Source organism: Haliotis rubra, unplaced genomic scaffold (assembly GCF_003918875.1).
Source record: "Haliotis rubra isolate DU_JTF1 unplaced genomic scaffold, ASM391887v1 Scf76, whole genome shotgun sequence".
Classification (NCBI taxonomy): domain Eukaryota; kingdom Metazoa; phylum Mollusca; class Gastropoda; order Lepetellida; family Haliotidae; genus Haliotis; species Haliotis rubra.
The window spans coordinates 2,282,977-2,309,300 of record NW_025767479.1 but is presented as its reverse complement, the minus strand read 5'-3'; the positions used below and the strand labels follow the sequence as shown (position 1 = coordinate 2,309,300).

General features: G+C 39.8%; 2 protein-coding genes across 2 annotated transcripts; both read right to left on the bottom strand.

Annotated features, from left to right (window-relative positions):
• Window positions 1-484: 484 nt before the first annotated feature.
• Window positions 485-2,064, bottom strand: LOC124260323 (KRAB-A domain-containing protein 2-like). The gene is made up of 2 exons (XM_046694602.1): window positions 1,110-2,064; window positions 485-534 (listed from the first exon to the last, which is right to left on the bottom strand). The coding sequence occupies exons 1-2, from the start codon at window positions 2,062-2,064 to the stop codon at window positions 485-487; spliced, it is 1,005 nt and encodes a 334-aa protein (XP_046550558.1).
• Window positions 2,065-16,504: 14,440 nt separating this feature from the next.
• Window positions 16,505-20,983, bottom strand: LOC124260345. Its single transcript, XM_046694632.1, has 2 exons — window positions 20,906-20,983; window positions 16,505-18,569 (listed from the first exon to the last, which is right to left on the bottom strand). The coding sequence occupies exon 2, from the start codon at window positions 18,489-18,491 to the stop codon at window positions 17,250-17,252; it is 1,242 nt and encodes a 413-aa protein (XP_046550588.1). The 5' UTR covers window positions 18,492-18,569; window positions 20,906-20,983; the 3' UTR covers window positions 16,505-17,249.
• Between the last annotated feature and the right edge of the window lie 5,341 nt (window positions 20,984-26,324).

Sequence of the window (26,324 nt, the reverse complement as noted above, 5' to 3'; positions counted from 1 at the left end):
TTATGAAAAAACATATAAACAAAATTATAAGCGTACAATCGCAAATCAAAAGTGCAATGTTTTGTACTTGGGTTTACTTCCCTAGAAACGAAGCAGCCGGGATACCGAACCCAGTCAGAGCGGGTGGGTGTGCACTCAAGTGTAACGGCTGGTTCATTTGCAGATGCCCTCACGGCTCATCGTGTGATATGTTACAGGAAATATGTATAATCAGTAAATATGTATAATTGCTGATTTTTTCAGTAATTTTGTATAATGTCTGATTCACTCAGGAATTATGTATATTTACTGAACAAATTTATACATATTTACTGAAATCATTTGAATTACTGAAATATTGATATTACTCTTAAAGTCAGTCTGGTTTTCATAGATATGTCTTAATTTTTAGGAACAAGGTACAGCACATTGATTTTCATGAATTTTATTTCCTTGTGGTCATGAATGTTTATTTGAACATGGGAGTGTTGAGTGACACATAGAACTACATTGAATCTTTGCCTTGTAACACTTGCAGCGATTGGTCTGACAACGCTTTGAGCCAGTACAGTTGCATTTAGTGAAACCTTGTCCACTGCAGTAAGAGTGTTGGTGAACAGTTTGCCGAAGGGAAACGGTTTTCTCCGTGTTGAAGTCATCTGCAGAGTACAGTCTCGTAGCACACACGTCGAATTGGTTACGAGCATACTTCCTATTAGGAACACCCCACTTTTCACTGCTATAGTATAGTGTTGGGAATTGGTTAAAATCTCATAATTGATGATTGGTTCATTACAACCGATCAATCATCAAAAATAATTGGTTAGCGTCATTTATGAAATGTGTTAATGCACACAAAAATAAGGAAAAAAACATATAGTTCTTTGGGTTTTTTTGGGCAAAATTTCACATCTTTAAAGGATGACTAGTATGGAGGAACATAAATTTCTGAGAGTCTTTAAGATAAATTCAATCATGACTTGGAATGAACTTGTAGTGCTTATGAAATGTAACAGACAAAACCAACCTAGTGAAAATACTGTTAATGAAAACAAGTGTTCTAGAATTGTTTGTGTTCGATTATGAGAAAACATGATCGATTGCTTGTTCGTTTAGTCACTGCGACCAACCTTCGATTATTTCAATTAACCGGACCACCACTGCTATAGTACACATTTCGCTGTCACTGCACTCAATCACAACACCCATCATATTCCGCGGGTCAGCTCTGCCTCTATCAACATTGGGAATGTACACAGCTACATTATCTACAACTCTGACAGGTGTGAGAACACGCTTGCTCCTCTGTACCATACGCGCTGCCTGTTCAGTTTGAGCTTCACACGCTCTTTTCCTCTGCAGCTGAATGGCTTCTTGGTTGGATGAAATGGCATCTAGTTGACTGTTCTCTTCAGTAGTCTTAGGTTCATCATGTGACGCTGTAGAGTTCAGTTCGGAGATGATCTCCTCAGCAGGTTCAATTGTTGACGATTTTCCAGCAGTAGTGTCAGATTCCTCAGAGATATTCTCCTGATCAGGTTCAGCTGTCGATGCTGTAATGGCATGAATTCCTAAGGCAGCAAGTAAATCGTCTTCTGACTGCAACCGCTGAAGGATGTCAGTGGGCAAGCTTGTTGATGTCAATCCAGTGCGAGCGTCAGACCCTAACAGCGCCGCATGTGGAGATCGCTTGATTCCGGTATCGAGACTGGAGTTCTTCTGAAATTGAACGAACTTTAGTCCCACAGTCCAATCACTTGTATGATTATCACCAATCCAAGCAACAAGCATATCCTTGATGTCACAATTTGCCCTTTCTACAGAACCTTGACTTTGGGGGTGTCTTGGTTTTCCATGTACCATCACCAATGCTGGCCACATAATCTTCAGCTCAGAAATAACCTGGGCAGTAAATTCAGATCCATTGTCACTTTGAAGAAGGCATGGGGCACCTAAGAGGAGGAAGATGTCAAGAAGCTGATACGCCACTTCTGCTGCGCGTTTAGAAGTCAGGGGCCGCAATACACAAAACTTAGTCAGATGATCTTGATACACCATGATCCATTTGAACTGTCCTTGAGTCATGGATTGCTGTCGATAAAATCGACTTGTGCTCTGGAGTTGAAGTCTTTGGAGATGATTGGTTTTACTACGGTCCCTTTTGTTGTAGCTCTCTCAAGCTTCCGTTGGCATTCAACCCCCAGTCTTGAAGAGGGTCGATGCTTCAATGGTTATGTTTGCGTACTTCTTGGACAGTTCATGAACCATTTTATCCCGTCCCCCATGGCCCGTCGCAATGTGACCCCGTTTGACAACTTCATAGGTCTCTTCTATAGAAATGAAGTACAGGGGTGTTTCTTCTTCGTCTTCTTATCAGTCTGTTAATGTCACCACACTGAAGAACTTCATACTTCTTAAGAAGATAGTACTGATGAGAAGTCTTCTTGGAGGTCTTGGATGCTTATAATTTTGTTTCTTAAATTTCAGGAATTATGTATAATTACTGAGAATTTCAGTAAATATACATATTTCCTGAGTGAATCAGACATTATACATAATTACTGAAAATTTCAGTAACTATACATATTTACTGATTATACATATTTCCCGTAACATATATACAGAGATGTTTGGTTTTGTAAATACTAGTACATGCTCATTTTTTGTGTATAACATTTTGCAATCAACAGACATCATAACATGTCATGTGACCAAGTATCACACCTGCCTGTCTGTGTAATTACATAATGTGACAGAGACCGAACTCTCCCATAAATCAATGCGTTTTGTTTCTGGTGTATAGCCTGATAAATGTTATGTTCAAATTGCATGTGGTCAGTGATCGAAGTTGTGTATTGAATATTGGCATTAGCAGACAGGCAGGCAGACACATAGGTGTCAATAAAACAGACACTGAGTTTTGTCTGTGACAACGACATATCTATATCACAGTTAGAAATTCTGTCAAAGCTAAATAATGACATTGCTTTTAAGTATCGAACTGAGAAAGTGACTCGGTAAGAAGAACGTGTGGTGAAATAGACAAATGAAATTATATAAACAGTTAAATCGGTAATCTACTGTCATAACATATGAAAAGCTCGCGCCTGTGAAATATCAACAAAACATTAGAAAAATTACTCACACCAAAGCCTTCACCGAGTATTCACCGGACAACCCGCTTCCAAGCTGCGCGAACCTATTTCACTGCGCATGTGAATTGAGCGCAGCCCAGCGCAGCGCAGCCAAGCTGTTCAAACCATGTTTTTTCATCGGGTTATTTTTCAACTTTATAAGTTGAATTTGCATTTTTGATGATTTGTTTCTGTAAGTCCATAGCGAAAGGTATCAGAATCTGCAAAGTTGTGTTTTTCGTTGCATGTGACCCCTAAATAATAACGTTTGTATCATTAGCTGCCATTAAGTTGATGAAACTAGTTTTTATATTATAGGATGTACAGGCATGCACAGGTATTTAGATATTTAGCTTTCATAAGCTGGACATGAAATTCATCTTCAGTCATGTCTAACCAGGGATAATCTACAACGTGATACAGTCTCCACACAGTCGCAGTGTTCTTATCACGTTATAATATCGCCCAAGTTCAACTTGTAATCTGGCCACGCCAATAAGCAGTTTCGTCAAGTCACGACGATATAAGGAACAGTCGCCATGCGTTAAATACAATTCCGTTTGTAAATTCCGTTTAAATGAAGATGTATGTAAAATCTTTTTCCAGAATATTTTCGTTCTGTTTTGTCTGTCGGAGTTATCGATTGGTTTGTACTATAACTGCATCTACAAGTATCACTGTGACACAACAAAATATTGATGCATATGTAAGCGCCCCAGAATTTGAACACTTTGTAAATGTTCAGAGGGAAGTATTAAAGTAAATTCTACTTAACAGCATCTATAAAGACGCAATAAACCTTTCATGAATGGTTAGGGAAATACACTGTGACATTAATAAATCTTAGTCATATATAAATAATACATAGTTATTTATCGATCGAGTTTTTCGATCTGTCAAATTACTAACTTTCACGGACTAAGTCAAGCGTATCTCTTTTCACGTTGTAAGAGTGGGTGAGTTTAGTTTTACGCCGCTTTTAGCAATATTCCAGCAATATCACGACGGGGGACACCAGAAATGGGCTTCACATATTGTACCCATGTGGGGAATCGAACCCTGGCCCCGATTTCTCGAAACAAACTTAAGTCTGAGTTTTTACTCCAGAATAAACTGAAATCAATATTAAACTCAAACTTAGTAGACAATTTGAGTTTGGTGGATTAGATTACTTAAGTTGTTTGGGCTTTTTTTATTTAAAAAATGCAGTTGAGTTAAAAATTCAGCTGTTTCAAATTGTCAAACTCAGTTTGAAATTTGAGTAAAAACTTAAGTTTGTTTCGAGAAATCGGGGCCTGGTCTTCGGAGTGACGAGCGAGCGCTTTAACCATTAGGCTACCCCACTGCCCCTTTGGTTGCAAGAGGCAACAAAATGTATCCGAAGGTTGGCCTCGTAGTGAATGGCAAGCGGCCGGTCGCACCTGTCGGCGTGAGACAGTGCTCATAATATTATTCACTTGTTCGTTGGATCTCGACTCGAACACCTACAGCTCACCTACCGTAAACAACCTCCTTTCTTCTGACTGAAATCGAAAGAATGTCTTTATAGGTCGTTCGTTCGTGAGTTGAGTTTTCTGCCGTTTTAAGCAATTTCCCAGCAATATAATGACAGTAGAGGTCAGAAATAATTTGTACCTGTTCAAGTACTTATACCCGCCCTGGCATCACAAGAAGACGCTCGAACCAGGTATGCAAGTCTGAATGCTTCTATTTAATCAGGCCATGAATCTTATTCGTTGTCTTTGATGATACCGATAAATGGGGCAATCAGTATCAGACAAAGAAATAAATATTCCTCTCCAGGAAACACATTCATATATTATAGATTGTCGGGTATCGATTTAAACCCGATGCTCGCCGAGGTATTGATTTGTTGCGTGCTCACAAACCTAAAACCAGAAGGTGTGGAGTATACTTCAACCGTGGAATGGTTATAATTCCTGAACTTTAAAAAAAACTTCATCTTTAAATTTCATTTTGACATACAATAAATGAGTGTATGTACATTTGAGTGAGTGAGTTTGGTTTTACGCCGCTTTTAGCAATATTCCAGCAATATTACGGCGGGGGACACCAGAAGTGGGCTTCACACATTGTACCCATGTGGGGAATCGAACCCGGGTCTTCGGCGTGACGAGCGAACGCTTTAACCATTAGGCTACCCCACCGCCTCTTACACATTTGACATTTTTATATGATTTTGTCAGCATAACCAACAATCTACATCTGTTTTGGACAAGAAGAAATGTTCAATCCTTCAAAGACGGAGTGTCAGTGTTATGTTATACACATTTGATATTTATAAACACCGTAAACGAGTGTCACACTTGTGTAAAGACACACCATTTTACACACCATAATACCCTCCACACCCCTACCGGTCACCATAACCTTTCCTACAAGGAATGTATGAAAAGACGTCCTTAGCTTCTTAAAAAAAATGGGGCGGTGGGGTAGCCTAATGATTAAAGCGTTGGCCCGTCACGCCGATACCCGGGTTCGAATCCCCACATGGGTACAATGTGTGAAGCCCATTTCTGGTGTCCCTCGCCGTGATGTTGCTGGAATATTGCTAAAAGCGGCGTAAAACCAAACTCAGTCAGTCTTAAGAAAATATTTTTCAATTCACCATTATCGATAAATCTTCAAACGGAATTGTAAAATATTTCCCCATGTTATTTTTCAGTTTCCCTCTAGGAAAGATTGCCACTCAAAGAATTTTCCCTCCAGGATCGAATATATTTGGCAGGGAACAGTTGTAACTAATTCATACTGATAAAGAGAAGACAAAGGCATATATATTGACTTCTTTCCTGAACGATTTTATGATTCTATGCGACAAAACAGCCTTGGTCTGTGAATTCAAATGTCTAAAAACAACTGGGCATTCAAAACAACCTCGTTGGAAACAACAATTGTTCTGTAAACATCTTTGTCTGGGAACATTCGTTATTAGCCATGAAGTATTTTTGTCCACCGCCATCGAGTTTAGGAAGCTTCATCAAAAAGAATAAAATCTGAATGTTATCGATTATTTCGAGATTGGAGTTCTTATTCAACCTTATTGCCCAACATCGTAAGAGCTCTTCCTCTCCACAGTTAAATATATTTGCCAGGAAACGGTTGGACCTGTACAAGGCTGTCACTCTTCCTGTAGAGCACATACCTGTATATTTGACAATGGCTTACAAGATTGTAACGGATTGATTCTTTTTCATTGTATAAAATTCCTTGCATACGGATACTCCTGTGAGTCCCTATAGTGGGAATAAAATAGAACGGATTTCTTTTATATTGAAGGGCACCTTGTAAATCAAGACGAGTTTGTTCCCACTGAAAATGAGTTCATTGTCGAATGTTCACATTAACGAATCCAAGGTATGAAGTAATTTTAAATGCTTACTATTGGACCTTGAAAGCAGTATCGTCGGGTTGGTTTGTATAAACGAGCTCCAGACTTTTGAAAGTTCACAAAAATATGGTTAGGTCTACAGATGAACAAATTAAGTTTAAAACGTATACCATTAGTATACTACCCATCAAACGTTTAGACTCACTAGTGTAAATGTAGCCACTTACTTCAGGCAACTGTTCTAAACTAGATTTTGCAAAATATTCCATTCTGTTTAAAGGTACTGTTTACACATGAACTGATGTATTGTAAAACAAATTCGTAACGTTGAAAAGATTATTGTCATGAGATCAATAAATGATGAAATTTTGGCGAATTCTTACCAGAACTTTACGCAAAAACGCAGCCGTTCACGTGCATGATATTTACACATGCTTTTCAGCAATTTAATGCATTATCCTCGTGCACTTCATCTGCATAAACTTTGCAGTTGGGTCCCCCAAGTTAGTGGAGAAATTCATCTTCGATGTAACCATATATATACATAACATATAGTGAGTGCTTTAAGTGAGTCTAAACTTTTGATGGGTAGTATATCTTACCCCGACATTGTGTAATCATTGCAAATCGCACAAAACAACAATCTAAACGTTTTGGACAAATGTGTATTCAGCGTCCTCGAATTATTTACAGGCCGCCGTCATATAGCTGGAATATTGCTGAGTGCGGCGTTAAACAACAAACCAACCAACAAAAGACTTCTACAACGTCAACACCAGCAAATGAGAAGAAATTATTTTAAAACAAGTGAAGGTTACTTACGAAAATACCCGTGGAAATACGGGTTAGAATTGGTCTTCAGCAACCCATGCTTGTCGTAAGTGGCGACTAATGGGATCGGATGGTCAGACTCGATGACGTGCAATTAGTTGACACATGTCATTGTATCCCAGTTGCCTAAATCGATGCTCATGCTGTTCATCACTGGATTGTCAGGTCCAGACTCGATTATTTACAGACCACCGTCATATAGCTGGAATATTGCTGAGTGCGGCGATAAACAACGAGCAAACCAACCAACGACTTCTGACAACGTCGACGTCAACACCAGCAAATGTTAAAAAATTATTCTACAAGTGAAGGTTACTAAACGAACATACCCGTGAAAACATGTCATCCCTGTTGTGTAGATCGATGCTCATACTGCTGATGACTGGATTGTCTGGTCCAGACTCGATTATTTACAGACCGCCGCCATATAGCTGGAATATTGCTGAGTGCGGCGTAAAACTAAACTCACTCACTCACTCGGGGCATTCCTTCCACATAAAACTGATAGATGTGGTGTCAATTTACAACAGCAACTCCAGAGCATAATCAGCATGAAGTATCTACCGGAACACACTCCAACAACCGGATAAGCCATTCATGCCATTTCCAAGGACGTGCTAGAGAGGAAAGAAGTGAGAAAAATGTAAGTATCCTATTAGGGGATAGTATCGAACATCATGATGACAAGCGACTCGTCATATTCAGTACATAATCACCCAAAATACATAAATAACCGATTAAATGTACAATGAAGAACTACGCCAAGGAGCATAATCGGAAATAACTTCAAATTTCCATTTTTCATATTTTCATGTAATAGTTGTTCAATAATGGAAACATACACAATGTACACATAGTGAAGGACGGAAAAAGTATAAAGTCAAAAACTGATTCACAGGGTGAGACTTACTGATCATGTGGCTGCCGATGGCCATTTGAGGGAGTCTGTCCTTCCTCTTTATGTGAGCGATGGGGTAGCCGAGTGGAAATTTTTAAGCGTTAGCTCGTTAGCAAGACAGGTTCCATTCCCCACATGGGTACAATGTGTGAAGGCCATTTCTGGTGTCCCCCGCCGTGATTTTGCTGGAATATTGCGTTAAACTAAACTCACTCACTCCAGCCAACGGTCAGACGTTACAGACGTTACATCGTTTTTATACACAAAAATGTGTATAAAAAGCAGAAACCGTACGACTAAAGCAATAATGATCCACAGAGGCCATTAATCGACAGAGATCACTTTATATGAAAGTTCCAAAATCAAGAACCACACCATACACATGTCTGTAGCACTATTGTGTCGAGCGCTTGTAAACTATAAGATGTTTTTTCGTGTTAAATTTGGCAGATATAAATATTCTTGCGTCAGATGTTTGCCGTCAACACTTATCTTTGTTCTAGTGCTTTGAATTAAACTTGTATATTCTATGATCTCATACTGAAAAATTATACAAAAGAAGGGGATATACAATAAACAATTGATATTTCATGTCTTTTATGAGATAAATAGCTTGACACTGTAACAGGGACACCTGGCTGAGATTTGCATTAGCCACTGAAAGTCAAATGATTTTGTTAGATGTTACTATGTCATTTACCATAGAATGTCAAAATCATTAATATCGTGTGAATCCGTCCTGTTCTCAAGGCAATCCCGGATTCGACGAGGGCATACGTCAATGTCAACCTCGTTCATTCTTTCGCATTCGCACGCACGTTACGCACGCACGCACGCACGCACGCTTCGCACGCACGCAGGGCATCGCCAAGGTCGGCAGGGATAAGGAGGGAATAACACTGACAGGCAGATCCAACCATCCGCGCACGCACCGCATGTGTCAGCCTGCACTTCGCAACGCCTCACGCACTACTGCAGAACAACACGCACGCACACGCACGCACGCACGCACGCACGCACACACACACACACACACACACACACACACACACACACACACACACACACACACACACACACACACACACACACACACACACACACACACACACACACACACACACACACACACACACACACACACACACACACACACACACACACACACACACACACACCTTTGTACGCCACTACGGCTCATGTTTTTTGTTTGGAGAAGGCCAGAAGTCTACACTGAGTACTGGACATGGCAAGGTGTTTATGTTCTTGAGGAACTCAGTTACGGGTTAAGAGTCCTGTGTGCTCTTGCACTTCTGAAACACAAAACAACGTCCATGCTGGCATCCAGGAAATTGTCACGGGCCAATGACCAGTCACACGTTCGTGAATAACATGTAAAAATGTTCTATCAGTAACAGTGGTCCCACCCGAAAACACTACCGAGGGACCCCCAGTCGTTATGTCTAACGTTAAATTATAGGCATGAAGACGTTCATTCCGTGTGCGCCACGCCCGGTTGTACTTGTCAAGGAATGCTTGCCCAACTACAATAGGTCTAGCGCTTCCGCCCTTGACACAAACGTCAATAATGTGACGGTCCATCCCTCTGGGATAACAGGTGAACGTCGCGCTTGAAGGTTCCATCAATCCAGTTGAAGTTACCCATTTGTTCTGAGGAAACGTTCTTGTGCGCCAGTTGTCACTCTTGGCCGACCAGATCGACATCTGCTATCAATGTTGCTTGTTAGTATAATCTGCTAATTGCTAGGGCTGGCTAAAATGATCGATAATCGGAAATATCGTCGATAGGAAATAATATTAATATGACTATCGACATGAAAAGTGTGTTATGATAATATCGTACAAGAACTTTTGTGACAGAAATAAGTTTTAATTTTCAAATCATTATTTTAACAAAAAGATTAACTAAAATGAGTACAAGTTTTAAAATGAGTGAGCCCACAATTAAAGATAATTCACATTCGAATGTCCAGCATTTTGACACTGTTGAATGTCTTGAAACAGGAATGTCTCCCTTCTTGAATTCAGATTAAACGGAAACTGGAAGATATTAAGTCAGGTATCAACTCCACATCTGACAACAGGATAATACATATGTCAGGCCCAAAATGGATCTCTTACAGGAACAGCCAGCCTTCTAGAAACTGCCCCGTCCTGAAACTTCTCGAATGAAGCTTGATGACACCTGTTTTGTTGATGTTTACAAGTTCGACAACTCTTAACTCTTGACATCGACGACACGATATTTCGAATTCATTTGCACTTTAATCACTTGTTTCACCGACTTATTTCAGTCCAACAATAGTTTTCACTGTCATAAACAATTACAATGGCAAGTAGTGCAGCTGATAAAGACGAAAAGGTCTGGCACAAGTCAGAATAGTAATTGCATCAGACATTCATCCTTGTCACTGATGCTTCAGATTCGGAACCCAAATGTTTACCATAAACAATCTGAAAGCTTTATTACGCCGTTGGTGGTGTATTTATAATCAGCTAAACAATGACCTGTTTCAACATGAAGATTCTAGTTCTTGTTATGTGGTAATGCATGTGAAATGCACATCACTCCTTTTATAATGTAAAGTGTATAACATTTAAAGAGAGAAATTAATGTTAAATTTGAAAAGTATTGTAAAATGTGACTCTCCAACCACACTGTCCTTAATCTTACTTGAAGTCCGGATGTGACTATTCAACGGAATGAATAATTATGTTTTCTAATGTGTACAAACTTTAATTATCAATCAAAAAGTTTTTAAGTGATCACATAAGTGGTGTCCCTTCCTCCCTTCTCTCTAACTTTCCCGTACTTTCTCTCTTGTCCTTCCTAAGATGTAATATTTTGAAAATGCATGTATGTAAATATTAGGGAGCGGGTATTTTAAGTTGGATAACTTGTCCCCAATCCCTTTCACATTTGTGAATACAATATGCTTAGATCAATCAACTATTTTCCCCTAATTATTCACATTTACAACAAACACTCTCCTTAATATATTTCATATGTTCATATTACGATATTCTTTGCACTTGTTATCAACGCCTTTGATACACACAACATATCTATATACATTCATAAGATTTCACAAAACTTTACATTTGCTCGAATTTTCAACTATCTACAGGAGGTGAGGTGAGGTGAAATCGGGTTTAACGTCGTGCTTGAGAATATTTCGCTCATATGACGACGTGCATGCGTGTGTATATGTATGTGCGGCTGCTTGTACTAGCCCAGACTGAAGCTGGTTTTATAGTGCTAGCCCAAACAGATACCATGCCGCAGTGAAGCATGAATACCCCACTCAGACACATTATACTGACTCCGAGCCGACCAGTCCTTGTTGTACCCATTAATGCCGAGCGCCAGGCAGGGACCAACAAGTACCATATTTTAACGTCTTTTGGTTTGACGCTGCCGGGGATCGAACCCGCGACCTTCCGCGCTCCGGGCGGACGCTCTAACCACTACACCACGGAGGCGGTCCGAAATTGTTCAGTTGATCATCGACATATGATAAATATTTAACAGCACGTGTCGTAAACAGTCGGGGATGGAACCCGCGACCTTCCGCTCTCCGGGCGGACGCTCTAACCACTACACCACGGAGGCGGTCACTATCTACAGGAACTGGTACGGGAAACGTAAACATACATTGCTACATCCCTATCCCCGATAAAATCGAACGAATAAGGACAACCCGGCAAATCAAACACTAGTAGTTCCATGGCACCGAGTGAGCCTGTTCAGGCAGTTGACAGCGCATGGGTTCGAATCCCTTTTTGCCCAATAATCTCGATTTTTGCAACCGTATATTGTGTTAATATGTTATGAGTAACCTAGATTTCAAATTTGAAATAAATCGGTGAAGAAATGGATTTTTTTAAAAATTCTCCCGCTACACTCATTACAGTGTGTATTTTATGTAATGAGTGTAGCGGGAGAATTTAAAAAAAATCCATTTCTTCGCCGATTTCGTTCAAATTTGAAATAAAGGTTACTCATAACATATTAAAACAATATACGGTTGCACAAATCTAGATTTTTATTTTTTAAAGTTATTGGCCAAACAGTGATTCGAGCCCCTGTGGTTGATAGGCTATATACATGAACGCCCTCTGCTCTGCCGCTCTTAATTAACTCGAACGTGGCGTAGTACCACGACAAGACGTGGTTATGTCATTAAATTTACAAGGCACAAATGCAGATACGGTTCAATTTACGGCAACGTATTAAGAATAAACATTTGCTGTTGAAGAAAGGGCGATGTATCCTGGAGACAACATCCGATTCAGAATAAGAGTACACTACCGTAGTGGCCTTTTGATTTTTTGTCCTTCATGCATGTGTGAACATACACTGGCAGTTTGTTCCGTAACTCCGTGCTCAATAAGAGGAACTCCTAACGTTTATATTTGACATTCACTGTTGTTTAAAAACAATTGTAAACATTAAAATGTTCGTTAAGCATTTTTGTTGTTATTTTGTTTGTTGTTTTACGCCGCACTCAGCAATATTCCAGCTATATGTGGGGGCGGTCTGTAAATAATCGAGTCTGGTCCAGACAATCCAGTGATCAACCCCATGATCATCGATCTACGCAATAGGGATACGATGACATGTGTCAACCAATTGCAAGTCAATGAGTCTGAGCACCCGATCCTGTTATTACGACAAGCATGGGTTCCTGAAGTCCATTTCTAACGGTTTTTGACGGGTATGTTCGTTACGTAACCTTCACTTGTTTTAGAATAATTTTTTGACGTTGTAGAAGTCGTTAGGTTTTCAGCAGTTCCACTCTGTATGACCTAAACCTAGACGACGGCTAAACTGGCTTGTAAATGCCACGACTATATCCTATCTCATATACATTTGAATATTTGATATTGATAATAAATGAAAACAAAATTAATCACAATGCTTGCTTAATTTTGGAATTATTTTTCCATGTTCCCAGATAGGTGCGTTTCGACTTAACTATTTGACTATTGTGAAATCATTATGTAGTTGGATTGTGCTTCAGTGAAATACAAGGATTACGTGCCGTTTCATTCGTGTAGGAGTGAGTGAGTATGTATGGTTTTACGCCGCTTATAGCAATGCTCCAGCAATATCACGGCGGGGACACCAGAAATGGGCTTCGCACATTGTACCCATGTGGGGAATCGAACCCGTGCCTTCAGCGTGACGACCGAACGCTTTAACCATCAGGATTCCCCATACGTGTTGGGCAAAATTGTGTCTTGGGCCCTCATATAAAGGGTGAATGTCAGAATTGTTTCTTCTTGTATTTATATTTGACGATGAGTAACAAACTAAAAAAAATAATCGTGTGCCACATCAATTATCAGTACCACGTCAATTATTGGTTGGAGGAGCAAACGCCCCAACCTTATAATCAGGCTGAATATTCTCTCAGGTGAACTTCCTCTCTATATATATGCACTTGGAATATTAAAAATAACTTTCAGCCGATGATACTTAGTCTCTTTGTATTTTGGCAATTCCAAATGAACTGTAGCAAATCAGGAGCCATGTGACCAGGTGGGTAATTCGAAATAATTGTCTCGCTTTAATGCGTAAATCGAGTTTTCTGTAAATGTCTAATTTAAACACATTCTGTTTTTTTTTACTGATGAAAAACGTTGATAAACTGACACTTTCAATTAAAAAACATTGTACACGTAATAGAGCACACTTGTACGAGTTCCGCGCATGTTTCCGAATTGCAGAATCGGAAAATCCATTTTAGTAGTAAACATTAGGTTTTCATACACGCGTGTTACTAATTTATGGGGGGAAACCCGTCACGTGATTCAATATGACTCGCTGACATGCGAGTGATCGACTGAGATGTTTGATGGCTTGCAAATATTAACTTCTGGATATTCTGATAACGGAAATATGGTGCACTTGTAGGTATAAGTACAAAGAAGTCATTCGTATAAGTTTTTCGTGCGCAATAATCGTAACGGGTGCGCGAAAGTGCGACAAAGGATATCCTTCATTGCGGCGGCCTATAGCGATGCTTCATAGCATTCGTGTATGTGAGCGCTACGTTTCTTAGCTAGGCCTATAGAGATGCGTTATAGCGTTCGTGTATGTGAGCGCTACGTATCTTAGCTAGGCCTATAGAGATGCGTCATAGCGTTCGTGTATGTGAGCGCTACGTATCTTAGCTAGGCCTATAGAGATGCGTCATAGCGTTCGTGTATGTGAGCGCTACGTATCTTAGCTAGGCCTATAGAGATGCTTCATAGCGTTCGTGTATGTGAGCGCTACGTATCTTTGCTAAGACATGGGGAGACATGACAAAGACCTTTGACATGAATTGACATATAACCCCCGCGCCCCTCTTATTTTTTGTGTACTGAAAGTTTATTAAATGACCACTAAAACTCTCGTGGAATCGGGTGAAAACGAACGCCTTTACTCAGGCGCCTCCAACGTTGCCTTTTTATCAGGCTATTTTTTTATTTGTAAGTATAAACGAAACAAGAAGACCATTGCGCCTAGCAATCTAATTGGCACTGTCTATTCATAGCTTTCGCCTGTGGGTGCCGTGCCAATTTACACTTGTAAGAGACGTACATAAAATCCGTGGTCTACACTACGAATTGCCCGACTTCCATTTTTCGTCACAGATTCGTCACCACTCGCCCCTTTCCGTAACCTCCAAGAAGACTCGTCCCCGTTTCGATGCATGTTATGTGTGAAAATATGACAACACGATCAGAACGCGCGTAATGATTGCGGTGCTTTGATAAAAATAATCCCGAGTACTTAAATCGGTTATGGCATTATGTATTTGTTTAAAAAATCATGAAAAATATATATAAATATATTGAAAGTACAAAGAACGTAGCTAACAGAACTGTGTTGCCTCGTGTAGTTTTTAGTATGGATAATGCCATAGAAGGTGAGAGATTCAAATACACGCACGTGCGTTTGTTTACATAACGGCTCTCATGGGTCCAATTGAGTGTATTTAAGACGATCTTGCAGGCTTGGTTTGGAGATAGTACGTGCGCTTCTAACGTCTTTAGGAAATATAATTATGAATAGCCACGAGTTTTAAAACAATAATATTACCTCAATATATAACTAATTATAATCTTTAACAATGGACTTATGTTTAACATCTCTGGGGATATTTAAGTCTGATTTTTGTGGGGTCATTCATTACTGTTTTTAGACTATTCTTTATAAACTTCCATCAGGGGTACGGCTCCAAGGTTACACGAATATTCAGTTTGAGAAATATTTTAAAGTACTTTTTACGTATCTGCTTGGAATTTATTGTAACAAAAAAAAAGGAGTATTTTATTTGTATATCTAATAAAACAAATCATGTGATTCTTAAACCCTATTAAAAATATACATTTGGAAATATAATATGAACAGCTGGTAATAATTACGTTAGAATATGTATAACAAATACATTTTCTCGCCATCCTTTACTTGTACCAAAGAGGTTTAGTTCTTTGAAATATATAAATAAAATCAACAACAAACAACAATAGAATGTACGAGTGTTTAAGTGATATTAAGTACCATTGGAATCAAACAGAAATAGAGTTATCGTTCTTGTTGACAGTAGCTCTGATGTTCATGCGCCAATATGAAAACCTTCCCTTGGGGCACGAGTCTGTAGTCGGCTTGTCGCGGAATAACACGAGCTGGTCACGAATGGAAGCCGCACTAGCTGAGCGGATTAGGTCGCTAACTGAGAGTGTGGGTTTGAATCCCGGATGGGACCCATCCCCAAAAGTACTGGAATCTGTACTTTACTGAGAAAGTGTAACCCAAAATATAACCTGTTACATTTGTACACTTTCTGAAAGGCATTGTATATTCAAAATTGAAATCACTTCGGACGGACAATCCACCATTCCTCACCTTTAAGCATTTGCTGTTTTCTGTCATAAATGCCATATTGCTTCTGTTATTTAAAATGGGTGAAGTTACGTCTTGCCACTGGGTAATGACTGACTGACTGACTGAGTTTGGTTTTACGCCGCTTTTAGCAATATTCCAGCAATATCACGGCAGGGGACACCAGAAATGGGCTTCACTCATTGTACCCATGTGGGGATTCGAACCCGGGTCTTCGGCGTGACGAGCCAACGCTTTAACCACTAGACTACCCCATCGCCCCTGGGGTAATGAATGACTTTAGTACAGGCGTTTGGAATAAACGATTCAATACTGGCATTAAAAAGTTTTCACGTGGGACATCATATTCGCGTTACCTGAAACTGATATCTACCAACAACAACATCACAACCAACAATTCCGGAATGTAGTGTCTATTCAGTAAAAGGTGTATGTACATAACATTTGTAAATAATATGTGAAACTTGAACGCATGGCTAAAACTTCACTAACAAGTAAACAGTTCCACTGTGGTTAGTATGAGAAAAAGTATTGAAACAACTGTTAAAACAAAACCCCGTTCAACAACATAGCTCCGCTGACAGTGGAATCGTCCTGTTTAACGATGAAACGACGCCAAATGTGTTTTAACGTCCATGATTATTAACTACTATAGCTGAGTGCATGCACAAACTTTACTTGGGCACCCAATACAAACACATTACACAGACATCAGTCCTGGTTGTCTCCCTTTGCTCTCGAGCGACAGGCCTTCTAATGTCTTTTGGTATTTGCGGTTTGGGGATCGAACCGCCGTCATTCAGCTCTCGAGGCAAACACTGTATCCACTTGACCATTAAGTTGGTTCTCATGTCAACGAATCATGGAGAACATCTCTTGCCGTTTTTACTGTACATGCGTTCCCACGATCGATAGTCCAAAAGGTGACAAATCTGTGGCACGCCTTTCAATTTTTGTCACCATTTTGGAAAGTTCATATCCTTTCAATTCCTTTATATACTGATATTGAATACTGTTCCTGGTAAAGATCAGCTTGATTTTATTGCTCAATTCCAGATCTAAAAACAAAAACTTTGCCTCAAATCAACATCTCCACGCACCAAAAACACCACAAGTCAATTGAAACACAAGTTTATCCTAACTGGTACCATTGGCTGGATTCAGACGAATCAAACGTTTCAAATTCACATCTAAGGGAAGACCATCCACTCTCCCGACTGTGACAATGCCCATGTATTTACGGACACTCAGACAGCATAGATACTTCAAGGAACACACTCCAATATTGGGCTTTTTAGTAAAGTTTTCACATATTTTATACAACCACTTGAACCCTTTAAATGACCAATCCCGCTCACCATCAGAACTGGAGCCAACAACGATTTCAGCTAGTGTAACGTCTTCCGTAAACAGGGCATCGCTTGACATCAGCTCCAGAAGATTCGGTTTTGTAGGATCATGTTTATAAGGAACCGAGTAATCTGGAGGTACACTGGTCAAATGGTGGACCGATATGTTCATGTCCAGCAGGAACTGCCACACGGGTACAATCAGATCTGCGTGTTTTTCAAAATCAGCCCGACAAAGATATTCATACAGGTCCCGTACCGGTGCGTACGCACCCTTCTCAAACACCATTTGGACGATGTCACGATCGCCTACATCGGACACAAAATTTGATATCATCGTTTCTCCAGATATCCGAATTTTATTGATATCAGCCCCTGCATCAATCAAAGTCCGAGCCAGGTCCTTAAGTCCCCTGTTGAAGGTCTTGCCTAGAGGGTAGCACTCCTCGTACCAGTAATGGTAATTTGGTGATCCTTTCATCACAGACAAAATGTCTTTCTCCATCTGGTCCCCGATGTTGGGATCACCTCCTTTGGTAAGCAGATACTCCACTATTTCGTGATGTCTACCAAGAATTGCCCACTGAAGACCCGTGTTTCCTCCTCCGTAGGAGTTGACCTCGACCATGTGAACTTCCAACAGCTCCCGGACAAGGTCAAGGTGACCTCTATGAGCAGCCAGATGAAAGGGTCCGCGACGAGGCTTCGTGTCAATCTCGTCCTTTCTACGGTCTTCTTCGAAGGGAGAGAATCCTTTCTCGAGGAGAAGTTCAAATACGCCCTTGTCGCCACTTTCTGCTGCTACACAAATTGGGCTGACCACCGATCGGGGAATATTCTTTATCTTTGATGTTGCATAAGGTCTTTTGAAGAACCATTTCTCAACGGCGGCCCTGTCTCCCTTGGCAATGTGCTTGTTCAAGGATTTCCAGGATCCTTTGAGAATTGGTAGTGAGGATTTAGCTCTTAAAAGAAACCTTTCTCCTCGAGACCTTTCTTCTGACATGTTGTACTGTTGGTTTGTAAGCATGTAAGTCTCGTTATGGTTACGCTAAATCACGATCCCCTTGACTTCACTATAGCATGAGTGCACATAGCCACCACAAAGCTGGAACGAAACATTCAAGAATTAGGTTGAGCGAATGAATGTTAATTTGGGCCATATTTAGCTATATTCAACAACGTCAAGGGGTTTGTAAAAATAAAGAAATCTGAATATTGTGTTTGGTGTTTAACGCCGCATTAAGCAATATTCCAACTATATGGCGGCGGTCTGTAAATAATCGAGTCTGGATATGACAATCCAGTGATTGACATCATGAGCACGATCTACGTATTTGGGTTACGCTGACATTTGTCAACCAAGTCAGCGAGCCTGACCACCCGATCCCGTTAGTCGCCTCTTACAACAAGCATTGGTTACTGAAGACCAATTCTAACCCAGATCTTCACGGGTTCAAATCCGAATATAACAAACCAGTGTCGATATAATGAGCACCCTCGCCGCCATGGTACGGTGACATGTAAAGAACCTTGTCAACGAACCTGGCCACTGGATCCAGCTTTGGCGTGTCTTGACCAGTTTAACCAACAAATTAAGTGACTTGGTGTCGAAAGATAATACTGACCTGGTTTACCGGGCTCCGTGACATTAATTGTGAACTCGTCACGATGTGTAAGCCTTGTTGACCAACCAATCAACAAGAAACCGGAAAGTTTTGGTCCCAGAGACAAAAACTGGGGAGGATGTCATAATTAAACTCGTCACCCCATATTTAGAACAGAGCAAGTGTAATTTTTTTCAAATATATAACTTAGACGTTTCAAATCTAAATTGACAAGCAATGAATTAAAAAAATACTACATTGACTAAACTAGTCGCTGGTTCTTACGCGTTCGTTAGAAGGAAGTGAGTGAGCGAGTGGGTTCAGTTTTACGCCGCAGTATTCCAGCAATATCACAGCAGGGAACACCAGAAATCGGCTTCACACATTGTACCCATGTAGGGAATCGAACCTGGACTTAAGCGTGACGAGCGAACGTTTTAACCACTTAGCTACCCCACCGCCCCTCGTTAGAAGTGAGGAATTCAGAGGTTTCAAATTATCAGCGGAATGCGTCAACCTTTCAAACGAGATAGTCAATGGGCTGATATAGGTGACCCTTTGAATTTACATATGATAAGCTTTAAAAGAAATATAGTCTTTAAAATTCCCCGGAAAGGGGTGGGGGTGGGGGGGAAGGGGAAGGATCACCTATATCAGCCCATGGACTAAGAGATGTATGCGCAGTTAAACTGCTAGATTACTCGTCGCTAATTGTTCGATGTACCCGGAAGTAATGATTAAGAGGGTGGTTGAGTTATGTTTTTTTGCTGACTGTTGACAAATTTAAAGGGTCACCAATAATCGCTCTAAGCATATTGCCGAGTGTTATCAATTAAATCTCATCATATTACTCTGCTCGCATGGACGAGGGTTAACTATAGACGATAACATAATTTAACAGACGTGATCGAGAATGTTTAACATATTTGATCGAAAGTATATTAAACAATTTTGATGCAGTGAAATGAAAGCAAGATGGTATGTAAATGCATTCTAAATACCTTTTCATATGAAAGCTCAGGCGGGTTTAAAAAAAATAGATTCGTTTGTAGTGATGCGGGTTTTTCGAACACGATATATGTAATTTCATGTAATTTGAAATCTGTTTGGTCAGTCCGATCAATGTATTTCCTCGAACTGTGGCAAAATATCCATGTAATAAGACATCAACGAGCTGCTTATTCAAACAATGAGGGAATTGATGACGAAAGACACAGCCTCGTATTTACGCAATATTCCGTTGTTAATACGATGCAAGTTGCAGTAAAGTCAACTGTTTGCGAAATGACACACTGAAAAGGATCGCGGAAGTTTCTTAACCTATAGGTTTGAAAATAATAAAATTATATTTCCTTCACGTGCATTTGCTACTAATATTCCCTGAAACTTCACCTAAAATCGTCCGTGATATTACACATGTTGAACGATAAACACCTGTTCAAGGGAGGTAACTCACATCTCACAATTATCCGGGCTATAAACCGGTATCTAATCTCGACTCTATATTTAGCAGTCACTAAAAAAACCCACATTTTTCCAAATGTCAGTGTTTCCTTTTCCTTCTCTGAAAAATAACCTAATGATGTCAGTTCACTAAACATGAAATGTATATCCCGACAATAATGTTTGTGAAAGTTATATATGAAAACATGTCTACGATACCAACAAGGAAGTGTTTGCAGCTGTTAGCCGTATTACAATAATACTTCAATTTTAGCCCCGTGGATTGTCAGACACTGACATATTATTACAAAAATGTGACTACGTCAGCAGTGTTTTAGTAAGACACTGTACAAGAATGTGAAACACTTACTGAAATAAACACCTGTATACTTACCCCGGGTGAGCTCGGATAGCCGCTGCTATAGTCTGTTTCAATCTTTGCCACTGTTATAGTCGCTTCCCCTGTTTGCGGGCTAATCACCGTTGTATATGTTTGAGGGTCTCCGCTTTGCCCGTATTAACGACGTATTAGGTTAATTCTTAGTTCTAAACCGCACAAAACAGATAAACATACAATCATGTAATTAAGTTTAAGCTGTATTTACTGTAAATATTGATAGCTAGTTGGTACATGAATATTGAACAAACTTTATGGTTGAATACACAATGCAGTTAAGAAAGTGGTCAAATGTACCATACAATGTATGCATATTTAGGGTTACACTTTCTTAGTAAAGTACAGATTCTAGTACTTTTGTTGGGTTGAGTTCTATCCGGGATTCGAACCACACACTCGAATCCCGGATGGGACTCAACCCAACAAAAAATGTATGTACTTTACTAAGAAAGTGTAATCTCAAATATACCATATGTTGAACTATTCATAACAACTTCTTATATTTCGTGGGTGCGTCGTTTCGACACAGATCAAAGAAGAATTCAATGACGTTAGTAAGTACATGAACAAATATTTAAAAATTATATTTAACGGAAAATAGTTTTTTTAAAATACACGTGCATATATTACTTCTGTACACTCATTATTTTTATTATAAAATTTAATGTAACTGACATTTGTATTAAATTGTTGGTGCAGTATGTGCTCGTAACACGTTTGAGTTATTTCAGCTAAAATTAGTCCCTATTATCCCTAAAATCTGTGCAAGATTCTTCCGTGTGTAATAGGATTTCAATCAGCCTTACGAATAGGCCTTCGCAAGATAGTGCCGGTTGTTGATCATGTTTCTAACCGGCGAACGTACTAACAAACTAACGAAAAAGCGAACAACGAAGCGAATATTTTAGTGTTACTCATAAATTTTCACACACAAATATATAGTAAAATATTGTGGATGATTTTATCAATAAATAATAGCCAAATAAAATATGCATGTGGGATTAAACACATTTGCACATTTTAAATTTCAATTAAAAAGTTAAAAAAAACAGTTAGACTTGAAGACAGAGAGTATTTTTGTCGTTTTATTAGTTTGGGTGTTGTGAACAAATACTACCGGTTTGGCTTTTCAAGCATAGATAGAGTTCATATGAGTGTCACCAGTTAAACATTAGAACATTGTGAGGGGCGGTCGGGTAGCCTAGTGGTTAAAGCGTTCGCTCGTCACGCCAAAGACCCGGGTTCGATTCCCCACATGGGTACATGTATAAAACCCATTTCTTTTGTCCCCCGCCCTGATGTTGCTGGGAAGTTGCTAAAGGCGGCGTAAACTAAACTCACTCACAAGAACTTTGTGTCACCAAAAATAAGACATGCTAAATCTGTATGATCTGGGATTCATGAAACACTGGAACATTAAACATACAATGCACAAACTAATATGTACATGCAGGGGCGGATACAGCTTTTTGAGAAAGGGGGGTGGGGGATGCACACTATTGAGAAAAGGAGGGGTGCACACTTAATTTTCACCCGAGTTTCAATGGTCATTTAACAAACTTTCAGCACAAGGGGGCCTCCTGCAGACCCCCTCTGGAGCCGCCTATGCATACATGGTGTAATTTATGATTGCAGCGTAAAACAACACAACCAGTGTCCAAGAGGTCTAATAAAGCCTTAAAAAAAAAAAACAATAAAACTGGAACTCGCAAGTGTCACTCTGTTCGATCTATGCCGTGTTGGTCTTTCCTAAATAACGAAATTTGTTTTAGGTCCTTTGTCATTCCTTTCTCATAAAGGTGTCATACCTTTTACTATGTTAACAGTGGTATTACACAAAAAACCTTTCTAATCCGGCCAAGACAGGTCATTTCAAGAATTACCACTTGTAATGACGGAAGAGGTAGTACAATCCTGATTATTTAACGTCAGGACTGACTGAATGACGGAGTTTAGTTTTACGTCGCTTTTAGCAATATTCCAGCAATATCACGGCGGGGGACACCAGAAATGGGCTTAACACATTGTGCCCATGTGGGGAATCGAACCCGGGTCTTCGGCGTGACGAGCCAACGGTTTAACCACTAGGCTACCCCACCGCCCCTTTAACGTCAGGGAAATATACGGATTTTCGTATCATTGACTGTAGCCGGCGGGGGACACCAGAAATGGGCTTAACACATTGTACCCATGTTGGGAATCAAACCCTGGCCTTCAGCGTGAGGAGCGAACGCTTTAACCACTGGGCTACCTTCCCCACCGCTTCTCTCTCTCTCTTGCTTCATGAGGTTTGAGATGAATATAATAATAATACAGATGGCTTAGTAATACTGTAGCGGAGACAGAGGCATCATCATCATCATCATCATTAGATAGATGTTGTCTCCAACTACAACACCGTAGTCGTATGACTTGCACGTGGCGATTAATACACAAAGTCGAAATGCGTACAACGAATTACGGTTATAGCGAAGTATATCCCCTCATTTTTTTAAATGGTATATGTTGCCAGTATTTACAACTTGCCCTAATAGGAAAGGGTCGACACCTTATCCCGCACAGAACACTGCAGTCTTGTTTCGTTGAATATTCTAGTATGGTGTCTGACAAGCAAGTGAAATTAAAATGAGAGCTTTTTCATTAATGCACATAAACTAAAAGCAAAGCAAAGATTACTCTGCTTTCGGAAATGTTCGAATAAACATAAACGGACACTCTTAACCCGAAATATAACGTTCAGTAAAAATAATAAAATGTTAAATCATGGTCGAAATATAAAGTGTGACCCTTTTTAAAATAAAATGCACTATCCTCTGTAAAAATACCAAATCATATTTATTGATTGCAGAAAAGAATCACAGATGTTCACCATGGGTTTTTCATATAACCTTTTGTGCGGCCATTTTGAATTTTACACCGTCAGAGATGACCTCTATCCGAATACAGCCGTTGTAACGTCCACAAGAACCAGCGTCACAGATGTTGCGTATGCTTCAATACAGTGTACACAGTCGACTGGTAAGAACTGGTGATGCATTATGTTGCTTTTTTAAAATTTGATCGTTAAGTTATTGCATTATGATATCCACATCGTCCTCTTTTGCAGCTGTACAGAATGTGAAAAAAATATTTTCGATAACATTTAAGTATTTTTAAAAAAATGATTAATAAAACTCGAACCCAGTACATGCTCTGACGACTCTACTGAAAGATTGTGAAGTGGAACTGATTATGTGTTATCACGTTCTGATAGCGTGCATCGTAAATTTGAACTGCTGTATTCCATCAAATAAGCGCCATCCTCTGTTTACGTATATTGGATATATATCTACATGTGAGCACGTGACAGAGTGAATGAGCGTGCTTGTTGTAACTCGGCTTTGAGATCAAGGCGTGTGTTTGATAGGGGAGGAAAAACCCATAGCATCTGTATGGTGTTGACAATACAAGGAACAAAGTCAAGATGAAACTGGGATTTTAAGGCCAGGATTCACGCACACCTTAATAACGCAATGCTGTACAACGTTGCTTTATTGTTTAACGTAACACTCAGCAAGTGAGTGAGTGAGTGCGTGCGTGCGTGCGTGCGTCCGTCCGTGCGTGCGTGAGTGAGTGAGTATGGTTTTACGCCGCAATATTCCAGCAATATCACGACGGGGACACCAGCAATTTGTTTTCACACATTTTACCCATGTGGGGAATCGAACCCTGGTCTTAAGCTTGACGAGCGAACGCTTTAACCACAAGGCTACCCCACCGCCTTCTCTGAATTGATAAATAGCGGAATCTCATTTTTGGAGATATGAGCATAAATTGTTTCTGAATTTGTTAACATTTAAATTATTTGGGAATCCAGTACTTTTGCTAAATACATTAATATTAACATATATTCAGTAAGTTAGTACGGCGAGGAAACATGGTACTCTGACAAGGAAACGTAGATGAATATATATTATTTTTCCGGTAAACTTTAGGCTGCATAGACTGTACCGTATGCTTACTGTAAACTAACTTGAAATCAGGGCATATATAAACAGTGCTGTTACGTGACATGTGTTTTGAAAACAGAAGGGATATTATTATTACTTGTTTATTATTATTACAGTTGTTAGAATAATGCAGAAGCTGAATACGAAACAGATATTCCAAAACCTTTTTGAATATAGTATACCACCGACAGAAAACAAGGTAAGTAATGGGTGAGTGAGTGAGTATGTTTTACGCCGTTATTTGCAATATTGCAGCAATAACACGGCGGGAGACACCAGAAATGGGCTTAACACATTGTACCCATGTTGGGAATCGAACCCTGGCCTTCAGCGTGAGGAGCGAACGCTTTAACCACCGGGCTACCCTCCCCCACCTCTTCTCTCTCTCTCTTGCTTCATGAGGTTTGAGATGAATATTATAATAATACAGATGGCTTAGCAATACTGTAGCGGAAACAGATGCATCATCATCATCATCATCATCATCATCATTAGATAGAAGTTGTCTCCAACTACAACACCATAGTCGTATGACTTGCGTGGTATGTTGCCTCACATGACCACGTGGCGATTAATCAACAAAGTCGAAATGCGTACAACGAATTAAGGTTATAGCGAAGTAACTTTAGTGGCCCCTTTGAGTTCGTTACAACCGAAGTTTATTGTATTCTTAAATACGCTGAAACGTACATCACTGACGGTGTTGTTACAGTAAACTACGTTTATAATGAACACGTTTATTACGAACTAACAGATGTAACGAAGTGCGTTTTTTTGGTTCCGCCCGATTGGTGTCTATTTTAGTCGAAAAGCGTATAACTTAATGCGGTTATAACGAATAATATTTAGTGGCCCCTTTGAGTTCGTTACAACTGAAGTTTATTGTATTCTTAAATGTGTTAAAACGTACATCACTGACAGTGTTGTTACAGTAATACGTTTATAATGAACACGTTTATTACGAACTAACAGATGTAACGAACTGCGTTTTTTTGGTTCTGCCCGATTGATGCGTATATACGCATTTCGACTAAAATATAACTTACTGCGGTTACAACGAATAGTATTTAGTGCTCCCTTTCAGTTCGTTATAACCGGGGGCGGTGGGGCAGCCTAATGGTTAAAGCGTTGGCTCGTCACGCCGAAGACCCGGGTTCGAATCCCCACACGGGTACAATGTGTGAAGCCCATTTCTGGTGTCCTCCGCCGTGATGTTGCTGGAATATTGCTAAAAGCGGCGTAAAACCAAACTCAGTCAGTCAGTCGTTATAACCGATGTTTACTTTATTCGTAAATACGTCACAACGATACCACTAATGTTGTTGTCTAATACAACGTTGACTGAAGTGTAAACATAATACCACGGTGCATATTACATGCAGTATTTATAATCTCTTTAACTTCAGAAACCAAAGGTCGTTTTTAAC